The 19,447-nt window shown below is 54.1% G+C and overlaps 1 protein-coding gene across 8 annotated transcripts in view; it reads right to left on the bottom strand.

The window, feature by feature from the left end:
* DTNB (dystrobrevin beta) overlaps positions 1 to 19,447 on the bottom strand; it is a 105,805-nt gene that overhangs the window by 40,320 nt on the left and 46,038 nt on the right. For 4 of the 8 annotated variants that reach the window (XM_062488346.1, XM_062488350.1, XM_062488344.1 and 1 more), the window contains 5 exons: positions 18,784 to 18,867; positions 13,614 to 13,701; positions 7,683 to 7,768; positions 6,165 to 6,278; positions 4,154 to 4,250 (listed from right to left, as the gene is read on the bottom strand). In XM_062488346.1, coding sequence (XP_062344330.1) covers positions 4,154 to 4,250; positions 6,165 to 6,278; positions 7,683 to 7,768; positions 13,614 to 13,701; positions 18,784 to 18,867 — 469 coding nt within the window. The remainder of the gene's footprint in view (positions 1 to 4,153; positions 4,251 to 6,164; positions 6,279 to 7,682; positions 7,769 to 13,613; positions 13,702 to 18,783; positions 18,868 to 19,447) is intronic. The other 4 variants (XM_062488352.1, XM_062488349.1, XM_062488351.1 and 1 more) reach the window with 1 other exon arrangement.

Raw genomic sequence — 19,447 nt, forward strand, 5'->3', positions numbered from 1 at the left:
CAGGACCGGATGGGAACTGCAGGGGCAGAGAAAGCAGATTTGGGAGGGGACAGGGACAGGCTGAGGCCAAGGCAGTGAAGGTGCTGAGTAAAGAAGGAGGTGCAGAGAGAGCAGCTCCTGCACTGCAGAGCATCCCAGCATGGATCCCTCCCGACCTGGAGCACAAAAAAAGTGAAACACAGGTGAACCTCTCCCCTTCTGCAGCAGGGAAATGCCCACTGTGATTGGGCCTGGGCTGGTGGAGGCACATCCTGCCTTCAGTTCCAGGAGAATTGCTGGCAAGGAGAGAAATGTCACCCAGCCCAGAGCTGCCTTGGTAATTCAGAGGTCTCCATGGCTTTTGTCCTCTCACAGACAAGAAGCACCACGGGTCCCAGCCTGGGTGTGACAGGAGGGCTGCACGATGGTGCTGCTCACCCTTGTCTATCCCAAAGCAGCAATTCCAGCATTTTCAGGTGATCCCTCCTCCACGCCCTGCACAAGGGGCAAGGGGCAGCAGGACCACGGCCAAGCACAGCCCCCCAGAAATCCAGGTCATGGAATTAAAATTCGTGGGATAAAAGCTCCTTCTGGCCTGGAAATCTATGAACACATTTATCAACCTCCCCTGGCTGATCTCCCATCTGAGCAGGATTAACCAGAACCTCTCCCTTAATTTAAAGCAGCTCCTTCTCACTGACCCCTGGAAGCTGCTTTCCCACCCAGCCCTGCAGAGGAGCCCGGGGGAGAATTCCATGGTTTTGAGCATTGATTTTTGGGTTTTTCTCCCAAGACTTGGGGTTCCTCCAGGTGTGTCTCCAGTGTTGCTTGGCTGATGTGGGGCCTGGCTCTGCTTAGTGCCCTCCCCACATCCCACACATCTCCCCTTGTGCCTGCCACCAGCACCGGGACCTGCGGGACCAGACAGGGACCCAGGTCAGGGAAAAAGATCTTAAATCATCCCCACCCCACCAAAAAAAAAAAAAAAAAAAGTTGTTAGTTTGAAAAATGAGGCCCTGGCATTGAGGACAGATGTGGAAAAGCCCTCTGAGGAGGGATAGAGCTCACTGATTTATCCCAGAGCAGTGCTGGGATAAATCACGGGAGCAGCCGTGGGGAAATTGCCGTGGAGGAAATGGAAGCAGAGAAATGGGATCTGTCTGCTGGATTTCCGTGGAGCTGACAGTGAAAGCCCTGCGAGGAGCAGACAGAAGTGCCCAGGGAATGCTCAGCACAGCCAGGCCAGCCACAGCACCAGGGGACTGCAGCAGAGTGCAGGAGTAAGGGAGAGCCAAGCCAAGCCCGGATGGAGCCACGGTCCCAGAACAGGCTGACCTTAAATCCCACCTTGTACCCATGGGCAGGGACACCTCCCACCACCCCAGGGTGCTCCAGGCCCTGTAAAACCTGCCCATGGACACTTCCAGGGATGGGGCAGCCACAGCTTCCCTCCCAGTCCTGTCGGTGACTCCATGAAATTCCCATCACTGGAACCCCCAGTCATAAGTGCCAGCACTCCCTGGGTTGATTTTTGTGGAAAACTCCAAAACCCCAACAGTGACTCTCAATTGCAGTGGTCTGGGGAGGGCCCAGGAACATCAGGGCAGGACCCCCAGAGGAGTTTAATTAACTCCGCACAAACAACCAGAATGGTCAGAAATCACAGAACTGGAATGGACAGAAATCACAGAACCAGAAATTGTCAGAAATTATAAAATGGGAATGGACAGAAATCACAGAGTGGGAATGGTCAGAAATCACAGAACCAGAACAAACAGAAATCACAGAATCAGTGTGGTCAGAAATCACAGAACTGGAATGGACAGAAATCACAGAATCAATGTGGTCAGAAATCACAGAAGCAGAACAACCAGAAATCACAGAACCAAAACAATCAGAAATCAGAGAGGGTCAGAACCAGAGGGGTCAGAAATCACAGGAGCAGAAATGGTTTGGCCTTGAAGGGATTTCATTCCAGGGCCTTTCCCTGCTCTGAGTCCAACTACCACAGCGTGGGGAAATGGATGAACCTCCAGAGAGATGCATCCCAAATGCCCTGACACAGCTCCAGCCCTTCCCTGGGGCTGGCCCTGTCACAGACAGCAAGGCTAGGGCTGCCCCTCAGGGGAAGATGGTAACACCTACAAGGTCCTTCCTCACTCTCCTTTTCCTCAGAGAGGGATTTGAGCCCCCAAACTCTCAGGCAAGCAGAGCTGGGTGAGCTGAATGTAGCCCTAAATGATGAAATGAAGGTAGCATTAAAAATGGAAAAAATACTGCATAAAAAAATGGAAAAAAATCCCATAAAAGCTTAACAGCTGATGTAAATTATACATGAGGAGTTTTGAAGAGCTCCAAGAGATGAGAGAAGCTAAAACCTGGTGGGGAAAAATCGTGTCTGGCAGGGCTAAAACCACTGAAAATGAGAGCTGGAAATAAACACCAACATCAGGAACAAAACAGAGCCTGGAGGCAGCGCCGGGCTGGGGTGAAATCCTGAGCAGGGGAGGAGGGAGGATCCTGTGTCTGCCTCGTCCCTTCCCCTGGAGCCTGCACACAGGGAAGCTCTGACACCAATAATGAGAAAAGGTGTCAAAAGTATCTATTATAAAAGAAATGATATTTTTAGCTCAGCAGGCTGGGGAACTTGCAGATTAAAATAATTACCTGAGTGAGGAGGTACCTGGGGCAGGGCAGGGGATTTGTGATTGATCCTGGAATGCCCAGGACTAGGGGGGAGATACTCAGACAAGGAGGGGAGACAAAGAAGACAAGTTTTTTTTTTTAGGGGTGACCTAAATGGGACCTTGCAGGGCCTGAAGGGGCTCCAGAAGAGCTGGAGAGGGACTGGGGACAAGGCATGGAGGGACAGGACACAGGGAATGGCTCCCACTGCCACAGGGCAGGGCTGGATGGGATACTGGGAATTAGGAATTGTTCCCTGGCAGGGTGGGCAGGCCCTGGAATTCCACAGGGTGGAATTCCCAGAGCAGCTGTGGCTGCCCCTGCATCCCTGGCAGTGCCCAAGGCCAGGCTGGACATTGGGGTTGGAGCAGCCTGGGACAGTGGGAGGTGTCCCTGCCGTGGCAGGGGTGGCTCTGGGTGGGATTTGAGGTCCCTCCAACCCAAATCATTCTGGGATTCCAAGATTCCTGTGATTTTAGAAGTCAGACATTAATGGACTGAGCAGGAAAAACACAGAGCAGAACCATTGGCTTCGGGAAAATCAGAATTCCCAAACATGGGAGTTCCCAAACATGGGAGTGTGCCATCAGGGAGGGGAATAAACCAGGCCCTGCTGAGGGGTGTTTGATCATCACCCCTCTATGGACATCCCTGCCCCAGGACAAGGGCAGGGGCTGTAATTCTGCACCAGGATAAAGGCAGGGGCTGGAATTCCTCCCCCAGGATGAAGGAAGGGGCTGGAATTCCTCCCCCAGGATACAAGCCCAAGCTGAGGAGTGATGGCACTTCTGCTTTCCAGACACTGGGAATTCATTGTCTCTTTTGAGTGCAGAGAAGCTCAGAGTTTTTCTGGAGCCACCCAGATGTGCCCACAGCTGATCTGTGCCACTGTCACCACTGCCAGGTCTCTCCCCCAGTCCCACAGCACTTTGGGACATCCTGTCTTGCACCAGAACCTCCCCAAGGCTTTGCCCCTTGCTTTACAGGGAGGCTTTTGTTGGATTGAAAGCAGAGAAAGAACAAAGGTGTGACAGAATTTCCCACTCCAATCACCAGCTGGGAGCTCAGCCCAGGGGGAACGCCATAAAAACAAGGAAGGATCCTCATGAGAAACCCAAACAATGGCATTTGCTGGAGCTCAGAGCCAGCAGAGCCCTCAGACAAAACCCCCAGGTGTGGCAGGGGCTGAGCAGGCTCAGCTCCTTGTCCCTGGCACTCACATCCTGCCCTGCTCCCAGTGTATTTCCCAGGGAGAGTGGGAAGTACCAAATCAAACTTTAAACCACTCCAAATCTCGGGCTCCGGGTATTTTACCCACACAAAACCCATTAACCCCCTGCACCCCACGCAGAGCTGGGATGGAAATGGCTCTGGCAAACTCGTGCTGCTCCTCAGGAAGGGTTTTTAGGGTGTGACAGCAAAACAGGGATCCCAGAGCCCCCAGGAAGGGAGGGGTGTGCTGCCTTCCCAGCAGGAACAGATTCCTTACTTTGAGCAGCTTCATCAGCCCCTCCAGCTGCACCATCAGCTCTCTTCTGCTCTCCTGCAGGGCTGACATCCTCTGCTCCAGCTCATCCTTCCTCTGCCTGGGACAGGGGACAAAGAGGCACAAAATAAACTCGGGGTGTTTCAAACCTCCTTGGGGAAATAAAGTGACTTTGGGTCCCATCATTGTCCTGCTCCCCATTTAAAAACCTGAAGTGAAGCTCAGCACAGCCACCATGGATCTGGAGGTGACAATTCCCTGCTCCCCCAAACTCAGAGAGCTCCTCCAGCCACAGGCAGAGGGAAGCCCTACTCGGCATCAGAGCATTGTGAGGGAAAAAAAAACAAACACTTTTTATGTCTCTGAGCATCAGAGCCCGGCATCCTGTGGAGCTCAGACAGAGCAGGATGAGCTCTGGGAGGAAAGAGAGGGACAAGAAAGAGGAGGAAAGGCTGCAGGTGTTGGGGGAGGCTCAGCAGAGCTGCTCCTGGCAGTGATGGAACAGCCAGGACACGTCCCCTGCACCAGCAGCCAGGTGACAACAGCAGCAGAGGAGGAGGAAGAGTGACCTTCCCTTCCCTTCCCTTGGCTGCACAAAACCTGTCTGGAGCTATTTCAGGAGTGATGACTCTGAGGCTGGGGTTTGTGGTTAAAAAAAGAAAGAATGAGTAATAAAGGAGCAGCCCAGACAGACGTCAGCCTGATGAGGTTCTGTGTCCCTGGGCCCACAGATCCCAGCCCTGGGCATGAGAAACAACCCCAGGGAAAAGCAGGGTACCAGGGGTTCTTTATTGCCCTATAGTGGTTCTGGTGACACCAGAGTGTGTCAGTCCCACGTTAGAACATCACCTGGAACAGACTGAACCTTTGAGAGCCTTCAGTGCTGTCTCGTGGCAGCTGTGGATAATCCACCCCAGGAATTTCAACAAAGACAGAAAACTGTCGAACATTAACAAACATTAACCACCCTGGGTGTAGCTCTCAGTATCTGTCTGTATGTTGAAGACTGTGGTTTGTAAATTAAGGATCTGGAGGGGCTTACAGGGAAGCTGAAGTGGGAATCTTCACCAGGAATTGCAGGGACAGGACACAGGGAATGGCTCCCACTGCCACAGGGCAGGGCTGGATGGGATACTGGGAATTAGGAATTGTTCCCTGGCAGGGTGGGCAGGCCCTGGAATTCCACAGGGTGGAATTCCCAGAGCAGCTGTGGCTGCCCCTGCATCTCTGGCAGTGCCCAAGGCCAGGCTGGGACAGTGGGAGGTGTCCCTGCCATGGCAGGGCTGGGAATGGGTGGGATTTGGAGTCCTTTCCAGCTCAAACCTTCTGAGATTGCAGGCAGGAGCAAGCAGGCACAACTGCAGTGCCAGGACAGGGATGTGCCAGGACAGGGATGTGCTAGGACAGGGATGTGCCAGGACAGGGATCCAGGGCCTCTGCAAGGTCCCAGCAGAGCTGACTCATCCCCAGGGCTGCCTGCAGAGCTCCAAAGCTGAGACACCACTTCCCATGGATTAGCACTCCCCTGCTTTCACAGCCTGAACTCTGGGCAGAACGGGCATCACTCGTGCTGGTGCTCACGGACAATGACATTCCAGTCATCCTGCCCTGGCACGGCTGGGGAGCACCCGGAGCTCGGGAAGCACCTTCCCATCCCACAGAACCTGCCAGTGGGACCCACCGAGGGAACGCCTTGAGGAGTGAGGCTTCGGGGTGGCAAAGCTGGTGCTGTGCGTGCCTGAGCACCAGGGAGGTCACGGGGGGACACCGGGGGCACGGAACCCCAGGATCAGGGAACCCCCGGGGCTGGACCAGCCCTGCAGGATCCCCCAGTGCTGCCGATCCCCTCCTCACGAGCACCTTCCCGAGCTGCGCAAACGGGGCTCATGGAAGGGAGGTTGTTATTTACTCCTAAAAAGAAAGCTGAAGGCGCTGCAGTGCCTTGGCCCTACAGTGCCCCCAGCCCGGTAGCCCGGCAGCCCGGCCCGGTAGCCCGGCCCAGGTGTTCTGTTACCGCAGCAGGCGCAGCTCGGCCAGCAGGGTGGGGTTCTGCTGAGCCTTCTCGGGGGTGGGCTGCGAGGCTTGCTCGTGTTCCAGCCGCAGCCGCTGGATTTCCTGCAGGATCTCCCTGGGCAAGAAGGACACAGCAAAGAAGAGAAGGACGAGGTCAGTGTCCGCAGCGCTGCTGAACGCTCCTGCAGCTCTCCAAGCAGCTCCTGGCAGTGGGCAGCCCCAGCCCGGGGGCTCTGGGCACAGCTCCCAGCCAGCACGGGGACGCGAGCGCAGCCCTGGGCATGCTGCAGGACCCGGGAAAGGCATTGCTCCGCAAGGCTGAAATCGCTCGCTGCAACGTTCTCCAGCCCCCTCAGACCGAACGGGCTCGCGGAGCGTTCCAGGAGGACAAAAGTTCCCATTTCAGCACTCCCTGTCCTGCAGGTGCTCGGGGGGGCTCTGGAGCAGCACTGGGGAGACCCCAGCCCCCTTACCCTGGAGGGCAGCAGGAGCAGCACAGCTCACTGGAACACAAACAGACCCTCAGGGTGTTCAGAGGCTGAGGGGCCAGGCAGCAGCACAGTCCTGTGTGCTGTGCAGGTGCAGGGATGGCCAAGGACTCGGCCAGTGCAGCAGGGATGAAACCCTTCCAAGAGGAGAGTGTCACCTCCAGCTCTCCTTGCTGGCAGAACTGCTGAGCTGCTCTCCTGGCAGGGCTCCCCAGCAGCCCTGAGCGAGATCTCCCTTATCCAGGATCTCCAGGAACCATTCCAGATACCTGCAAAGTCTCTGGGCAGAGCTCAGAAGCTACAGCAGTGCCAGGACTGAGCTGTTCCTGCTCTCCAGGAACTGCTGCTGCTCCAAACTTCCCTGAAGCAGCCTTTGCTCACTGCCAGGGGTGCCAGGGCTGTGAGCAGCAGGCTCAGGGCACAGGGACACTATGGAGACCTTTGGGAGGGACCTCAGAGCCCACCCAGTGCCAGCCCTGCCATGGCAGGGACACCTCCCACTGTCCCAGGCTGCTCCAGCCCCAATGTCCAACCTGGCCTTGGGCACTGCCAGAGATGCAGGGGCAGCCACAGCTGCTCTGGGAATTCCACCCTGTGGAATTCCAGGGCCTGCCCACCCTGCCAGGGAACAATTCCTAATTCCCAGTATCCCATCCAGCCCTGCCCTGTGGCAGTGGGAGCCATTCCCTGTGTCCTGTCCCTCCATGCCTTGTCCCCAGTCCCTCTCCATCTTTCCTGTCAGCTCCTTCAGGCACCGGGAGGTCACAGTGAGGTCACCCCAGAGCCTTCTCCAGGCTGAACAACCCCAATTCTCTCAGCCTTTCCTCACAGCAGAGCTGCTCCATCCCTCTGATCACCTGGTGCCTCCTCTGGGCTCTCTCCAGCAGCTCCAGCTCCTGCTGCTGTTGGAATCCCCAGGGCTGGGGCAGCTCTGCAGGTGAGGTCTCACCTGAGCACAGGGGCACAATCCCCCCTTTCCTGCCTGGGGATCAGCACAAAGCCCAGGGCTGCTCCCCTAAGCAGAGCTGTACCTGTTCTTGTTCTCCAGCTCTGCTATCAGCTGCCTCTGCTGCTTGTTGGCATCGAAGCTGAAACCCAGGTCAGCTGGGGGACGGGGCTGGGGAGAGAGAGTCACACAAATCAAATCACAGAAATCACCAAAATCCCACAAATCCCACAAATCAATCAAATTACTCAAATCATCAAAATCACACAAATCACACAAGTATCACACATCAATCACACAAATCAATCACACAAATGACACAAATCACCAAAATCCTACAAATCAATCATACCGATCATACCAATCACACAAATGACACAAATCACCAAAATCATACAAATCACCAAAATCACACAAATTACACCAATCACACAAATCAGTCACACAAATCACACACTCCATGCAGGTTTTGCAGCCTCCAAACTTCCCTGGAGCAGCCTTTGCCCACTGCTGGGGGTACCAGGGCTGTGAGCAGCAGGCTCAGGGCACAGGGAAGACCATGGAGACCTTTGAGAGGGACCTCAGAGCCCACCCAGTGCCAGCCCTGCCATGGCAGGGACACCTCCCACTGTCCCAGGCTGCTCCAACCCCAGTGTCCAACCTGGCCTTGGGCACTGCCAGGGATGCAGGGGCAGCCACAGCTGCTCTGGGAATTCCACCCTGTGCCAGTGGAAACTGCATCCACCACCTCTGAGTGCACAAAAAACATCTCCCCAAAGTCTTCCCAAGGTTAAACAAGTAAAAAAAAAAAAATATTCTAGCTGTGGATTCTCCACCAAACATCAAAACCCTCCAGGTTCTTCCATTTCAAAGGCTCATCCTGAACGATTGCAAAGGGGATCCCAGATATCCCTGGCAGTGTCCCAGGCTGGACACTGGGGTTGGAGCAGCCTGGGGCACTGGGAGATGTCCCTGCCATGGCAGGGCTGGCATTGGATAAAGTGAGAGGCATCCCTTAAATGTGCAAACACCTCTGTGGGCTCCAGGTATTCTCTGCATTTCCTCACTGCGTGAAGTGTGGAATCACAGAACCATTTGGGAAAATCCCTCTGAGACACTGAGTGCAGCCCTTCCCTGCACTGCCCAGGCCACCACTGCCCATGTCCCCAAGTGGCACATCCACAGGGATTCAACTCCCTGCAGGGCTGGACACACTGCAGCCACTGCCCCACCTCATTCTCACTGCCCTCACCTTGGAAGAATCTGGAGTTCCTGGGATGGTGATGGTGAATCCCATCCTCGTCATAAAGCCAGGGATGGGATACATTCCCACATTCCCACATTCCCACGTTGCTATTTATCCTGAGGAGAGCTCCCTGGGAACTGTGTGTGGGAATTCCAGCCCCAACAAACCCAAACCATTCCCTTCCCCGTGCCCAGTGCTTGTGTGCGCCAGGATTTATGGCTGGAATTCCGTGCTGGGTCAGCTCCCTGCCTGCTCAGCAGCTCCTGGGATGAATCCCCTGCTGCTCCACTCCTACAGGAGGTTTTTACTCCAAACACAGGCTGCCAGTCTGAGCTCAGCAGAGGGAGACAAACAGAAGAAGCTGTGATCTTGAGAGCTGTGGTTTAATCAAAGTTTGGATTGCTCTCTGTTATTTCTTCACTTGATCTATGCCTGCTCCAGCAGGGCCAGGGCAGGGTGGGCAGGGGCAGCAGTGCCCCAGCAGCTCACACTCCATCCAGGACACGTTTTGGCCACACACTGGCTGCAGGAGGGCAAGGGCAGCTCAGCCAGAGCTCCTCTGGGGGACACAGCCACGTGCCATGGGGTGGTGTGTGTGTGTGTGTGTGCCACGGGGTGTTGTGTGTGTGCCATGGGGTGTTGTGCGTGTGTGCCACGGGGTGTTGTGTGTGTGTGCCATGGGGTGTTGTGTGTGTGTGTGTGTGTGCGCCACGGGGTGTTGTGTGTGTGCCATGGGGTGTTGTGCGTGTGTGCCACGGGGTGTTGTGTGTGTGTGCCATGGGGTGTTCTGTGTGTGCCATGGGGTGGTGTGTGTGCCATGGGGTGTTGTGTGTGTGTGTGCCATGGGGTGTTGTGTGTGTGTGTGCGTGTGTGCCACGGGGTGTTGTGTGTGTGTGCCATGGGGTGTTGTGTGTGTGTGTGTGCCACGGGGTGTTGTGTGTGTGTGCCATGGGGTGTTGTGTGTGCCATGGGGTGTTGTGTGTGTGTGTGCCATGGGGTGTTGTGTGTGTGTGTGCCATGGGGTGTTGTGTGTGCCATGGGGTGGTGTGTGTGTGTGTGTGTGTGTGTGTGCCATGGGGTGTTCTGTGTGTGTGTGTGTGTGTGCCATGGGGTGGTGTGTGTGTGTGTGTGTGTGTGTGTGTGTGTGTGTGTGTGCCATGGGGTGTTCCCTGTGTGCCATGGGGTGTTGTGTGTGTGTGCCATGGGGTGGTGTGTGTGTGTGTGTGTGTGTGTGTGTGTGTGTGCCATGGGGTGTTCTGTGTGTGCCGTGGGGTGTTGTGTGTGTGTGTGTGCCATGGGGTGTTCTGTGTGTGCCGTGGGGTGTTGTGTGTGTGTGTGTGTGTGTGCCATGGGGTGTTCTGTGTGTGCCGTGGGGTGGTGTGTGTGCCATGGGGTGGTGTGTGTGTGTGTGTGTGTGTGTGTGTGTGTGTGTGTGTGTGTGCCATGGGGTGTTCTGTGTGTGCCGTGGGGTGTTGTGTGTGTGTGTGTGTGTGTGCCATGGGGTGTTCCCTGTGTGCCATGGGGTGTTGTGTGTGTGTGCCATGGGGTGGTGTGTGTGTGTGTGTGTGTGTGTGTGTGTGTGTGCGCCATGGGGTGTTCTGTGTGTGCCGTGGGGTGTTGTGTGTGTGTGTGTGTGTGTGTGTGCCATGGGGTGTTCTGTGTGTGCCGTGGGGTGTTGTGTGTGTGTGTGTGTGTGTGCCATGGGGTGTTCTGTGTGTGCCGTGGGGTGTTGTGTGTGTGTGTGTGTGTGTGTGTGTGTGTGTGTGTGCCATGGGGTGTTGTGTGTGTGTGCCATGGGGTGTTGTGTGTGTGTGTGTGTGTGTGTGTGCCATGGGGTGTTGTGTGTGTGTGCCATGGGGTGTTGTGTGTGCCGTGGGGTGTTGTGTGTGTGTGTGTGTGTGTGCCATGGGGTGGTGTGTGTGTGTGTGTGTGTGTGTGTGTGTGTGTGTGTGTGTGTGCCATGGGGTGTTCCCTGTGTGCCATGGGGTGTTCCCTGTGCCATTGGTCCCTGGCAGTGACAGCTCCTCCTGTTCTCTCCTGTCCTCCCCTGTCTGTCCTGCCTCCCTCCCTTTCTCTTCCTTAAGAAGCACACCTGCATGTCCAGGATGAGCTCCCAGACGTTCCTGGGATGTTTCTGGCCCAGCCACACTTGAAGCCATTTCCCCAGGGATGTTCCCAGGGGTGTCACCCACATGATGGGGGGATGACATTTGCTCCAGTACCAGCCCTGCAGGAACAGCTCCAGGCTTTTGTCCCTTTTGGGAAGACACAGACACAGATGGGCTGAGTCCACCTGAGCCATGGACAATCCCCAGGGACCTCTGCCAGTGACCCCCAAGAGGGGAGGAAGAAGCCTGAGCCCAGGCTGCTGGAGCTGGACAGGGTTTCAGGGATTCCCTGCATTCCCAGCACTCAGAACACGTTCAGGGAATCATTCTGCTCACACCAACCCCTGTCAAGTGCTCCCAGCACACACTGGTCCAGTTTTAGAACCTCCTCAGACAAATATCCCATAACTCCTTTATGTTGTTGGTTTTTTCCATTCTCCACTTCTATTAATGTCCAGATCCACAGGAAAACACAGGTGGGGAGGGACCTTGGGAGCTCTCCAGCATATGCAAAGCAGGGCCAGTTCACAGAAATTGCTCCTGAACTCAACTTGTCGAGCTCTGAACCTCTCCAAGGAGGTTCCAGTTCTGAGCTAAACACTTGGACAACAACACCTGACCATTATCATGGTGAGAAAAGTCTTTGATATCCCCATGAACGTGGCACGTTGTCCCCATGGATGTCACCCCATCCCAGAGCTCAGATTTTGGCAAGATTTTCCCCCACCAAGCTGCCATGGCCAGCTTGGACAAGGGAGGGAGATGTGCCCTTGGCAGGGAATAAGGAGGAGCTGCCAGGATTCAAAACCCTTTGAACTCATCCATTCCAGCTGCTGGGCATTTCTGGACTGGGAGCAAATGGTGGAGCCAGGAAATAACTCCAGATTCCCAGTGGCCAAGCTCTGGCTGCAATAGAGGAGCCCCCACTGTTCCCTTTCCCATCTGTCTCTGCCCCTGGCACTGCTCCAGCATCTGCCCTGGGATGGCACTTAGGAAAAGAGAGATAAAGGAAAAGAAGGACCCAAAGGCGCTTGAGGAGCCTCAGCAAACTCCAAGTGCTGCTCCTTGGACACGCAAAGAATGGCTCCACTTCTGGTCCTGCCATGGCCACACAAGTGACTGAGGTCTTTGATGGGTTTTTAACAACCAGGTCCTCTCAGGACCAATCTGTGGCTCCTGAAGTTTCCACAACACTTTGTCTCTACCAGAAGAAGTCAAGCCATGACTAAGAGTTCTCCCAGCACTTTCCAACGTGACAGTGACTCAGCACTTGCTGTCTCAACAGCTTGGATATGACAGGATTACATGGAAATTTCCTCCTTTTCCATCTAAACCTGGAACTCGGCACTGCGTCCCCTGAATATTTCAACATTCCTGGTGAACAGAGTGACCCTGGACATGCAGCTGCAGCACTGGGCACAGGGAGTGGGAGCTGACAGCTGAAAATGTTCATCAGCACGAGTGTGCTGTGTTGGTTTTACACAGAAATGTGTCTGTGTAAAAAAATGCCAGAAATGGCATCCCTCAGCCAAAGGCAGGCTCCTGGCTGAACATGCCCCAGGGCAAATTCAGGAACGTGGGAGATGGTCCCTACAAACTCTCCACTCCTTCCCTATAGAAAAACCTGCCAAGACAGGGATCCCACCATCCAGCTAGCCTGCAAATATTGCCTGGAATTTCAGTAAACTCTTCTTGTGTTGCTGTAACCATTTTATGTCAGAGCAGTGTTGATTTTTACCCACTGGGAATGTGTTCATGTTTCCTTCATTTTCTCCTGTAAGAAGCTGCAAACACAAACCCACCTCTCCCTCTGTCAGGCTGCTTCCCTCTGGAATAAATCCACCCCCAGCACCTGCCCATGAATTGTTTTCCTCAGGTATCTGCACATTTATCCCTCTGCAGGATTAATCTCTTATCCCCTTGCTGCCCTCAACTCATTCCCAGCCACCTCCCCCGGCCTGGTGCTCCCACCCTGCTGGACCAACACAAACTGGGGATTTTGTGCAGGTCTGGGAGCCTAAACCCTCGTGGTGCCCCCAGAGCCCCTGGTGCCCATGGCAGGGACAGGGTCACTTACTGCATCCCTGGAAACTGAGAATTTTGGGTTTTCTGTGCTGCCAGGCACTGACCCCCAGGAGAGCACTGCTTTTGACCAGAGGCCATGGAGAAGGCTTCCAAAATTAAATGACAGAATTGGGATCACTGGTGTGTAGTTTAATTAAAAGTATGTAATACCACACAGAGAAAAATTTAGAATTTGGGGGTTTGGAATATAGCAATGTATGGAGGGCAAGATGGAGCTTCTAGGGCAGAGGCTTCTTTCTTTCCTCACCTTCTTCTTCATGGTATAGGTGGCACTTTTTAAATTGGATAGAAAATACTACACTGTGAGTCAGGGGTGTTTGGTTATTGGGCCAAAAATAAAAATAATTTAGGTGTCAGTTCTTAATTGGACAATTAAGCCATAAAAACCTTGTAACAAGAGAGGAAGATCACCATTTCACCATTTTTAGCTTGTTAGCTACGAGTGCTGCAGCACTCACTGTAACATAGACAGGAATTAATAAACAGCTGAGTCCCAACACAAAATTCTGACTCTTGTGCATTTAATCCTGACCATAGGAGAGGAGTAAAAAGAAGATAAAATGCAAGAGTCACTCACAGCATTGCCAGCCTCTGCAGCCAAGCGTGCGGCGTAGCGAGCGATCAGCCGGTGCTCCTCATCCAGCCGGCCTGGGCTGTCCAGGACACTGCAAAACCAGACAGAGTTATACCAGGACACTGCAAAACAAACCATAGTTATACCAGGACACTGCAAAAACCAGACAGAGTTATACCAGGACACTGCAAAACAAACCACAGTTATACCAGGACACTGCAAAAACCAGACGGAGTTATACCAGGACACTGCAAAACAAACCATAGTTACACCAGGACACTGCAAAAACCAAACCACAGTCAGGTCTGGACACTGCAAGAACAAACCACAGTTATACCAGGACACTGCAAAAAACAAATCAGAGTCAGGTCTTGGCACTGCAAAACCAAACCAGAGTCAGGTCTGGGCCACAGGGATGTGCCAGGGCACAGAAATAGCGAGGGCAGAGGGAAGAGCCCCACTGGAAATAATTTGCACAATTCCCTTTCCTTCCAGAGCAGGGGCCTTGCCCCAGGCTTCCCTCCCAGCAGGAGGATTCAGGGATTCCAATTGGAGGAAAAGGACCCTTTCCCTCCAGAATTCACAGATTCCAGCTGGGATGTAGGTTTACCCCCCGATTTAACTGAACTCATTTTTTAAATGTAATTTGTTTCTGAGGCACTTGTGTGCAAACCCTGCTGGTTACCCCAGGTCAGCAGGGGCCAGGGGAAGGATGGAGGAGGAAAGCTTTGTGTGGGAATTCAGGATGATCCAAGCCAGGATGGTTTCCGTGGGGAGGAGAGGGTGGGACCCTGCTGGGCTGGGCAGAACCCTGCGCCACTCAAGAACACGCATGGAATGAAGTGGCACTTTGTAAACCAGCCCGACCTACAGGCAGCTCAGCACAGCCAGGACAGGCTGGTGATCTGAGATGGGTCCTGCACCCCTCAGCCCCAGGGGTGACACAGCTCCAGCTGCCTCGTGGCACGCCTGGAGGGGCTGGGGGCACCCTGGGACAGGGGGACACGTCCCTGCCGTGGCAGGGCTGGAGATCCTCGGAAATGCTGCTGAAATGGGTGTTAAAAACCATCTCCAACAATCATCAGACCCAGTGACAGACCCCTGAGGTGACAGAGAGGGACAGGCAGGGGTGAGACAGGAAAAGCAGCAGTGACAGCAGAGGGGACAGGCCCCAGGGTGGGCAGGGTGGCTCTGCCTCATGTCTACCAGGACACCACCCTCCTAAAACCATCTTAATGCCATCATTCTCTGTCAATGTTAATGAAAATCTGTTCATGCCATCACTCATCCAGCCAGGCAGGGCCTGCAGTGCTGGAGCAGCCCCTGCTGCTCCCAAAGAACTCCCTTTGTCACTCCAAACTGGGGGACAAAGGATGATTTTTGGGTCATGCTGACTGACACTGTCAGTGCTGAGATCTGTTCCCAGCTGGATTTGGTGCCACAAGGAACTGGGAAGGAAATGACAGTGGGAGGAATAACTTTTAAAGTCAGCAGCCAGCTGCTGGATTTGGGAGCTGCTGGAGTTGGGAGCTGCTGGAGTTGGGAGCTGCTGCATTTAGGAACTGCAGGTTGTCCCCCTGGTGTGCAGAGATCCCTCACCCCATCTCCCCTGGGAAGGGAACCACTGGGTCAGGTACAGAAACCAAAGTGGAATTTAATGAAAACAGCAGTGTGGGAATGAGGAATGTGCTTCCCACAGCCACGGAGCCCTCCCAGAGCCATTCCTGAGCCTCCAGGGGGATCCATGGGCAGCCCAGGGAAATTCAGCATCATCACACAGCAGCAAACCAAACCAGACACATTCCTGGTGCACCACAAAAGCCATTCCCAGCCCACATTCCCACCTCAGGAGACAATTTGCATTTCTGCAAGTTTAATTTCAAGGACTTTTGTTTCCCTTATTCACACAACCAATCTATGCTGTGAATCTGATGGTTATTTAAAAATGAAGATTTCATTTCTTTTCAGCAACACCAGATTTAACAACTCGAACTCATCCAGCCCCTGGAGTTGGCCAGGTGATGTCTGGGCTGGAACAGACCCACAATTACAGGGCTGGGATGACCATAACTGACACTGTGAGGTCTCTGCTTGGCTGAATCCAATCCTGGAGACATCCCAGTGCAAAGAGCGAAGGAAGGAGCTGGAGGAAGGTGAGTGAAACCAGGGGGAGCACAAAAACCACACAAACCAGGCTTGGGGGGCTGCACAGACACCTCCACACTGATTTAGTGCCCCAGAGCTTTGTAAAGGACACCAGCCTTCCCCATCCCACACCCTGAACCCCATGCTGCTGTCCTACAGCTCTGCACTTGTGTCTGCACAAGTCCTGCCCTGCTTTCCTGAGACATCCCAGGATCCTTTCCCCTTTCCCATTATCTGCTGCTCCCAGTTCAACTCCCAGCTCCTGGAACTGCCATCTCTTCTTAGCACAGGGAATTACAAAATAGTTATTGACCATTTCTGGCTTTCTTGAAAACAACCTGGGACTCACAAAAGAAAGAAGAAACATTTTGTGTTTGCTTTTAGGAATATTTGACAGGTCACAAGAGGAGTTGGAGTTCATCTCCTGTCCCAGGCTGCTCCAACCCCAGGGTCCAACCTGGAGGACACTTCCAGGAATCCAGGAATTCACTCCCAGGGATTCCTCTGGGTACCCTGTGCCAGGGCCTGCCCACCCTGCCAGGGAACAATTCCTAATTCCCAGTATCCCATCCAGCCCTGCCCTGTGGCAGTGGGAGCCATTCCCTGTGTCCTGTCCCTCCATGCCTTGTCCCCAGTCCCTCTCCAGCTCTCCTGGAGCCCCTTCAGGCCCTGCCAGGGGCTCGGAGCTCTCCCTGGATCCTTCTCCTCTCCAGGTGAGCACCCCCAGCTGTCAGGAACAGGAAAGGGAGGAAAGGGGAAGAATGAATGCAGAGCTGGGATGGGAGCAGGATACATGGAGAGAATCCAGAGAGTTCCACAGCAGCAGAGGTTTGCAGAGGGCAAACAGAATCACACAGAATTCCCTGTGTTAAAAGCAGCACTCAGGTGATGTGGCCCCTTGTGACAATGTTGTGTCACTTCACAGTGAGCCCCTGAGCTCTCCCACCATCCCTGGGAGCCGCAGCTCATGGCTGGCACAGAGAACGGGATCAGGGAATGGTCTGGGTGGAAAGGGACATTAAATCCCCCCCAGTGCCACCCCTGCCATGGCAGGGACACCTCCCACTGTCCCAGGGGGCTCCAGGTCAGCCTGGCCTGACCAGGGGAGGGTTCAACACCTGCTCTGGGGCACAGGGCAGGTGACAGTGACCCTGAGGGGACACCAAACCCACAGGAGACAGGGAGGGCTGGGGATTTCAGGTGACAATGCCAAGGGCTGAGAACAGGCTGTGCCCTCCTGGCAGCAGCAGCACAGCGTGAGGAGCCAGAGAAGGAAATTAAATTGGCTTGGGATGGACCTGACACAACAGGGACAAGGAGCTTGTGCCAGCACAGGTCCCTGAGCCAGCTCAGAGGGGACAGGACACCAGGAGTCACACAGGGAATGGGCAGAGACAGGAAAAGGGACACTCAGGGAAAGGGACATTCAGGGAGAGGGACACTCAGGGAGAGGGACACTCAGGGGATGGGGACATTCAGGGGAAGAAGGGACACTCAGGGGAAGAAGGGACACTAAGGAATGGGGACTCTCAGGGGATGGGGACACTCAGGGGAAATGGGACACTCAGGAGAAATGGGGATACTCGGGATGGGGACACTCAGGGAACAGGACACTCAGGGGAAATGGGAAACTCAGGAAGAGGGGACACTCAGGGGAAATGGGACACTCAGCCCCATTTGATCCTTCCTGGAGGTTCTCATGGAACCACATCCTGCAGAACAGGGCAGGGTGGAGTGAGAGCTGAGACCACCCTGCCCTGCTGAACCTCCTGCCACAAATCCCAGTGGGACAATCCAAGTGTGAGCAGGGTGGGCAAGGGACAGGCTGGTGCATCCTGGAATGCCTTCCATTAGGCAGGGATGGATGGGATAAAAATCCTTCCCTGAGTGGGCAGGCCCTGGCACAGGGTGGAATTCCCAGAGCAGCTGTGGCTGCCCCTGCATCCCTGGCAGTGCCCAAGGCCAGGCTGGACATTGGGGTTGGAGCAGCCTGGGACAGTGGGAGGTGTCCCTGCCGTGGCAGGGCTGGCACTGGGTGGGATTTAAAGTCCCTTACCATCCAAACCAGTCTGGGATTCTCTAAGGGGATGGGATGGGATGGGATGGGATGGGATGGGATGGGATGGGATGGGATGGGATGAGGGGATGAGGGGATGAGGGGATGAGGGGATGAAGGGATGGGATGATGGGATGGGATGAGCGAATGATGGGATGATGGGATGACGGGATGATGGGATGATGGGATGAGGGGATGGGATGATGGGATGGGATGAGGGAATGATGGGATGGGATGATGGGATGACGGGATGATGGGATGGGATGATGGGATGATGGGATGATGGGATGAGGGGATGATGGGATGAGGGGATGATGGGATGGGATGAGGGAATGATGGGATGGGATGATGGGATGACGGGATGATGGGATGGGATGAGGGGATGATGGGATGATGGGATGATGGAATGATGGGATGAGGGGATGAGGGGATGGGATGATGGGATGGGATGACGGAATGATGGTATGGGATGATGGGATGATGGGATGGGATGATGGGATGATGGGATGATGGGATGATGGGATGATGGGATGAGGGGATGGGATGATGGGATGGGATGACAGGATGACGGGATGATGGGATGGGATGATGGGATGGGATGATGGGATGATGGGATGATGGGATGATGGGATGATGGGATGGGATGACAGGATGACGGGATGATGGGATGGGATGGGATGATGGGATGGGATGATGGGATGATGGGATGATGGGATGATGGGATGAGGGGATGGGATGATGGGATGATGGGATGATGGGATGGGATGATGGGATGACGGGATGATGGGATGAGGGGATGGGATGATGGGATGGGATGACAGGATGACGGGATGATGGGATGGGATGATGGGATGGGATGATGGGATGATGGGATGATGGGATGAGGGGATGGGATGATGGGATGGGATGACAGGATGACGGGATGATGGGATGGACTCGTTCCCCCCCCCGTGTCCCCAGGTGGGCACTGACCAGGCCCTGCTCCGCAGCTGGCTCACAAAGGTGGCAATCAGGGCGTGCTCCTCACGGGAGGGGTCAGGGCTGCTGAGCTGGCACCTGGGGAGGGAGGGAGAGAGAGCAAAAAAAACCAACAGAAACAACATAAAACAGTATGAACAACAGAAACAACAAAAAAAACCAAAACCAGTATAAACAACAAAACAACAAAAACAATATAAAACAATATAAACAGCATAAACAACAGAAAGAGCATTAAAAAATAACAACATAAAACAATATAAACAATATAAACAACATAAACAACAAATATAACAAAAACCCAAAAACAACATAAACCAAAAAAAAACCCCAAAAGAACAAAATCAATATAAATAACCAATAAAAACAACAAAACCAATATAAATAACCAATAAAAGCAACAAAACTAATATAAATAACATAAATAGGGGCAGGGCTGAACACCAAACCAACACCTGCACAAGGGACATGGAAAATGGAAATGGGTTTCCATGAGGCACGGGGCCAGGACACTGCTGCTGCCCAGGGAGCTTTGCAGTGCCCATCCCTGGAGGGGTCCCAGGAATTCCTGGATGTGGCACTGAGTGCTCTGGGCTGGGGACAAGGAGGGGATCAGCCACAGCTGGGACTGGATAGGCTGGGAGGGACTTTCTAACCT

This window comes from Cinclus cinclus, chromosome 3 (genome assembly GCF_963662255.1).
Source record: "Cinclus cinclus chromosome 3, bCinCin1.1, whole genome shotgun sequence".
Taxonomy (NCBI): Eukaryota; Metazoa; Chordata; class Aves; order Passeriformes; family Cinclidae; genus Cinclus; species Cinclus cinclus.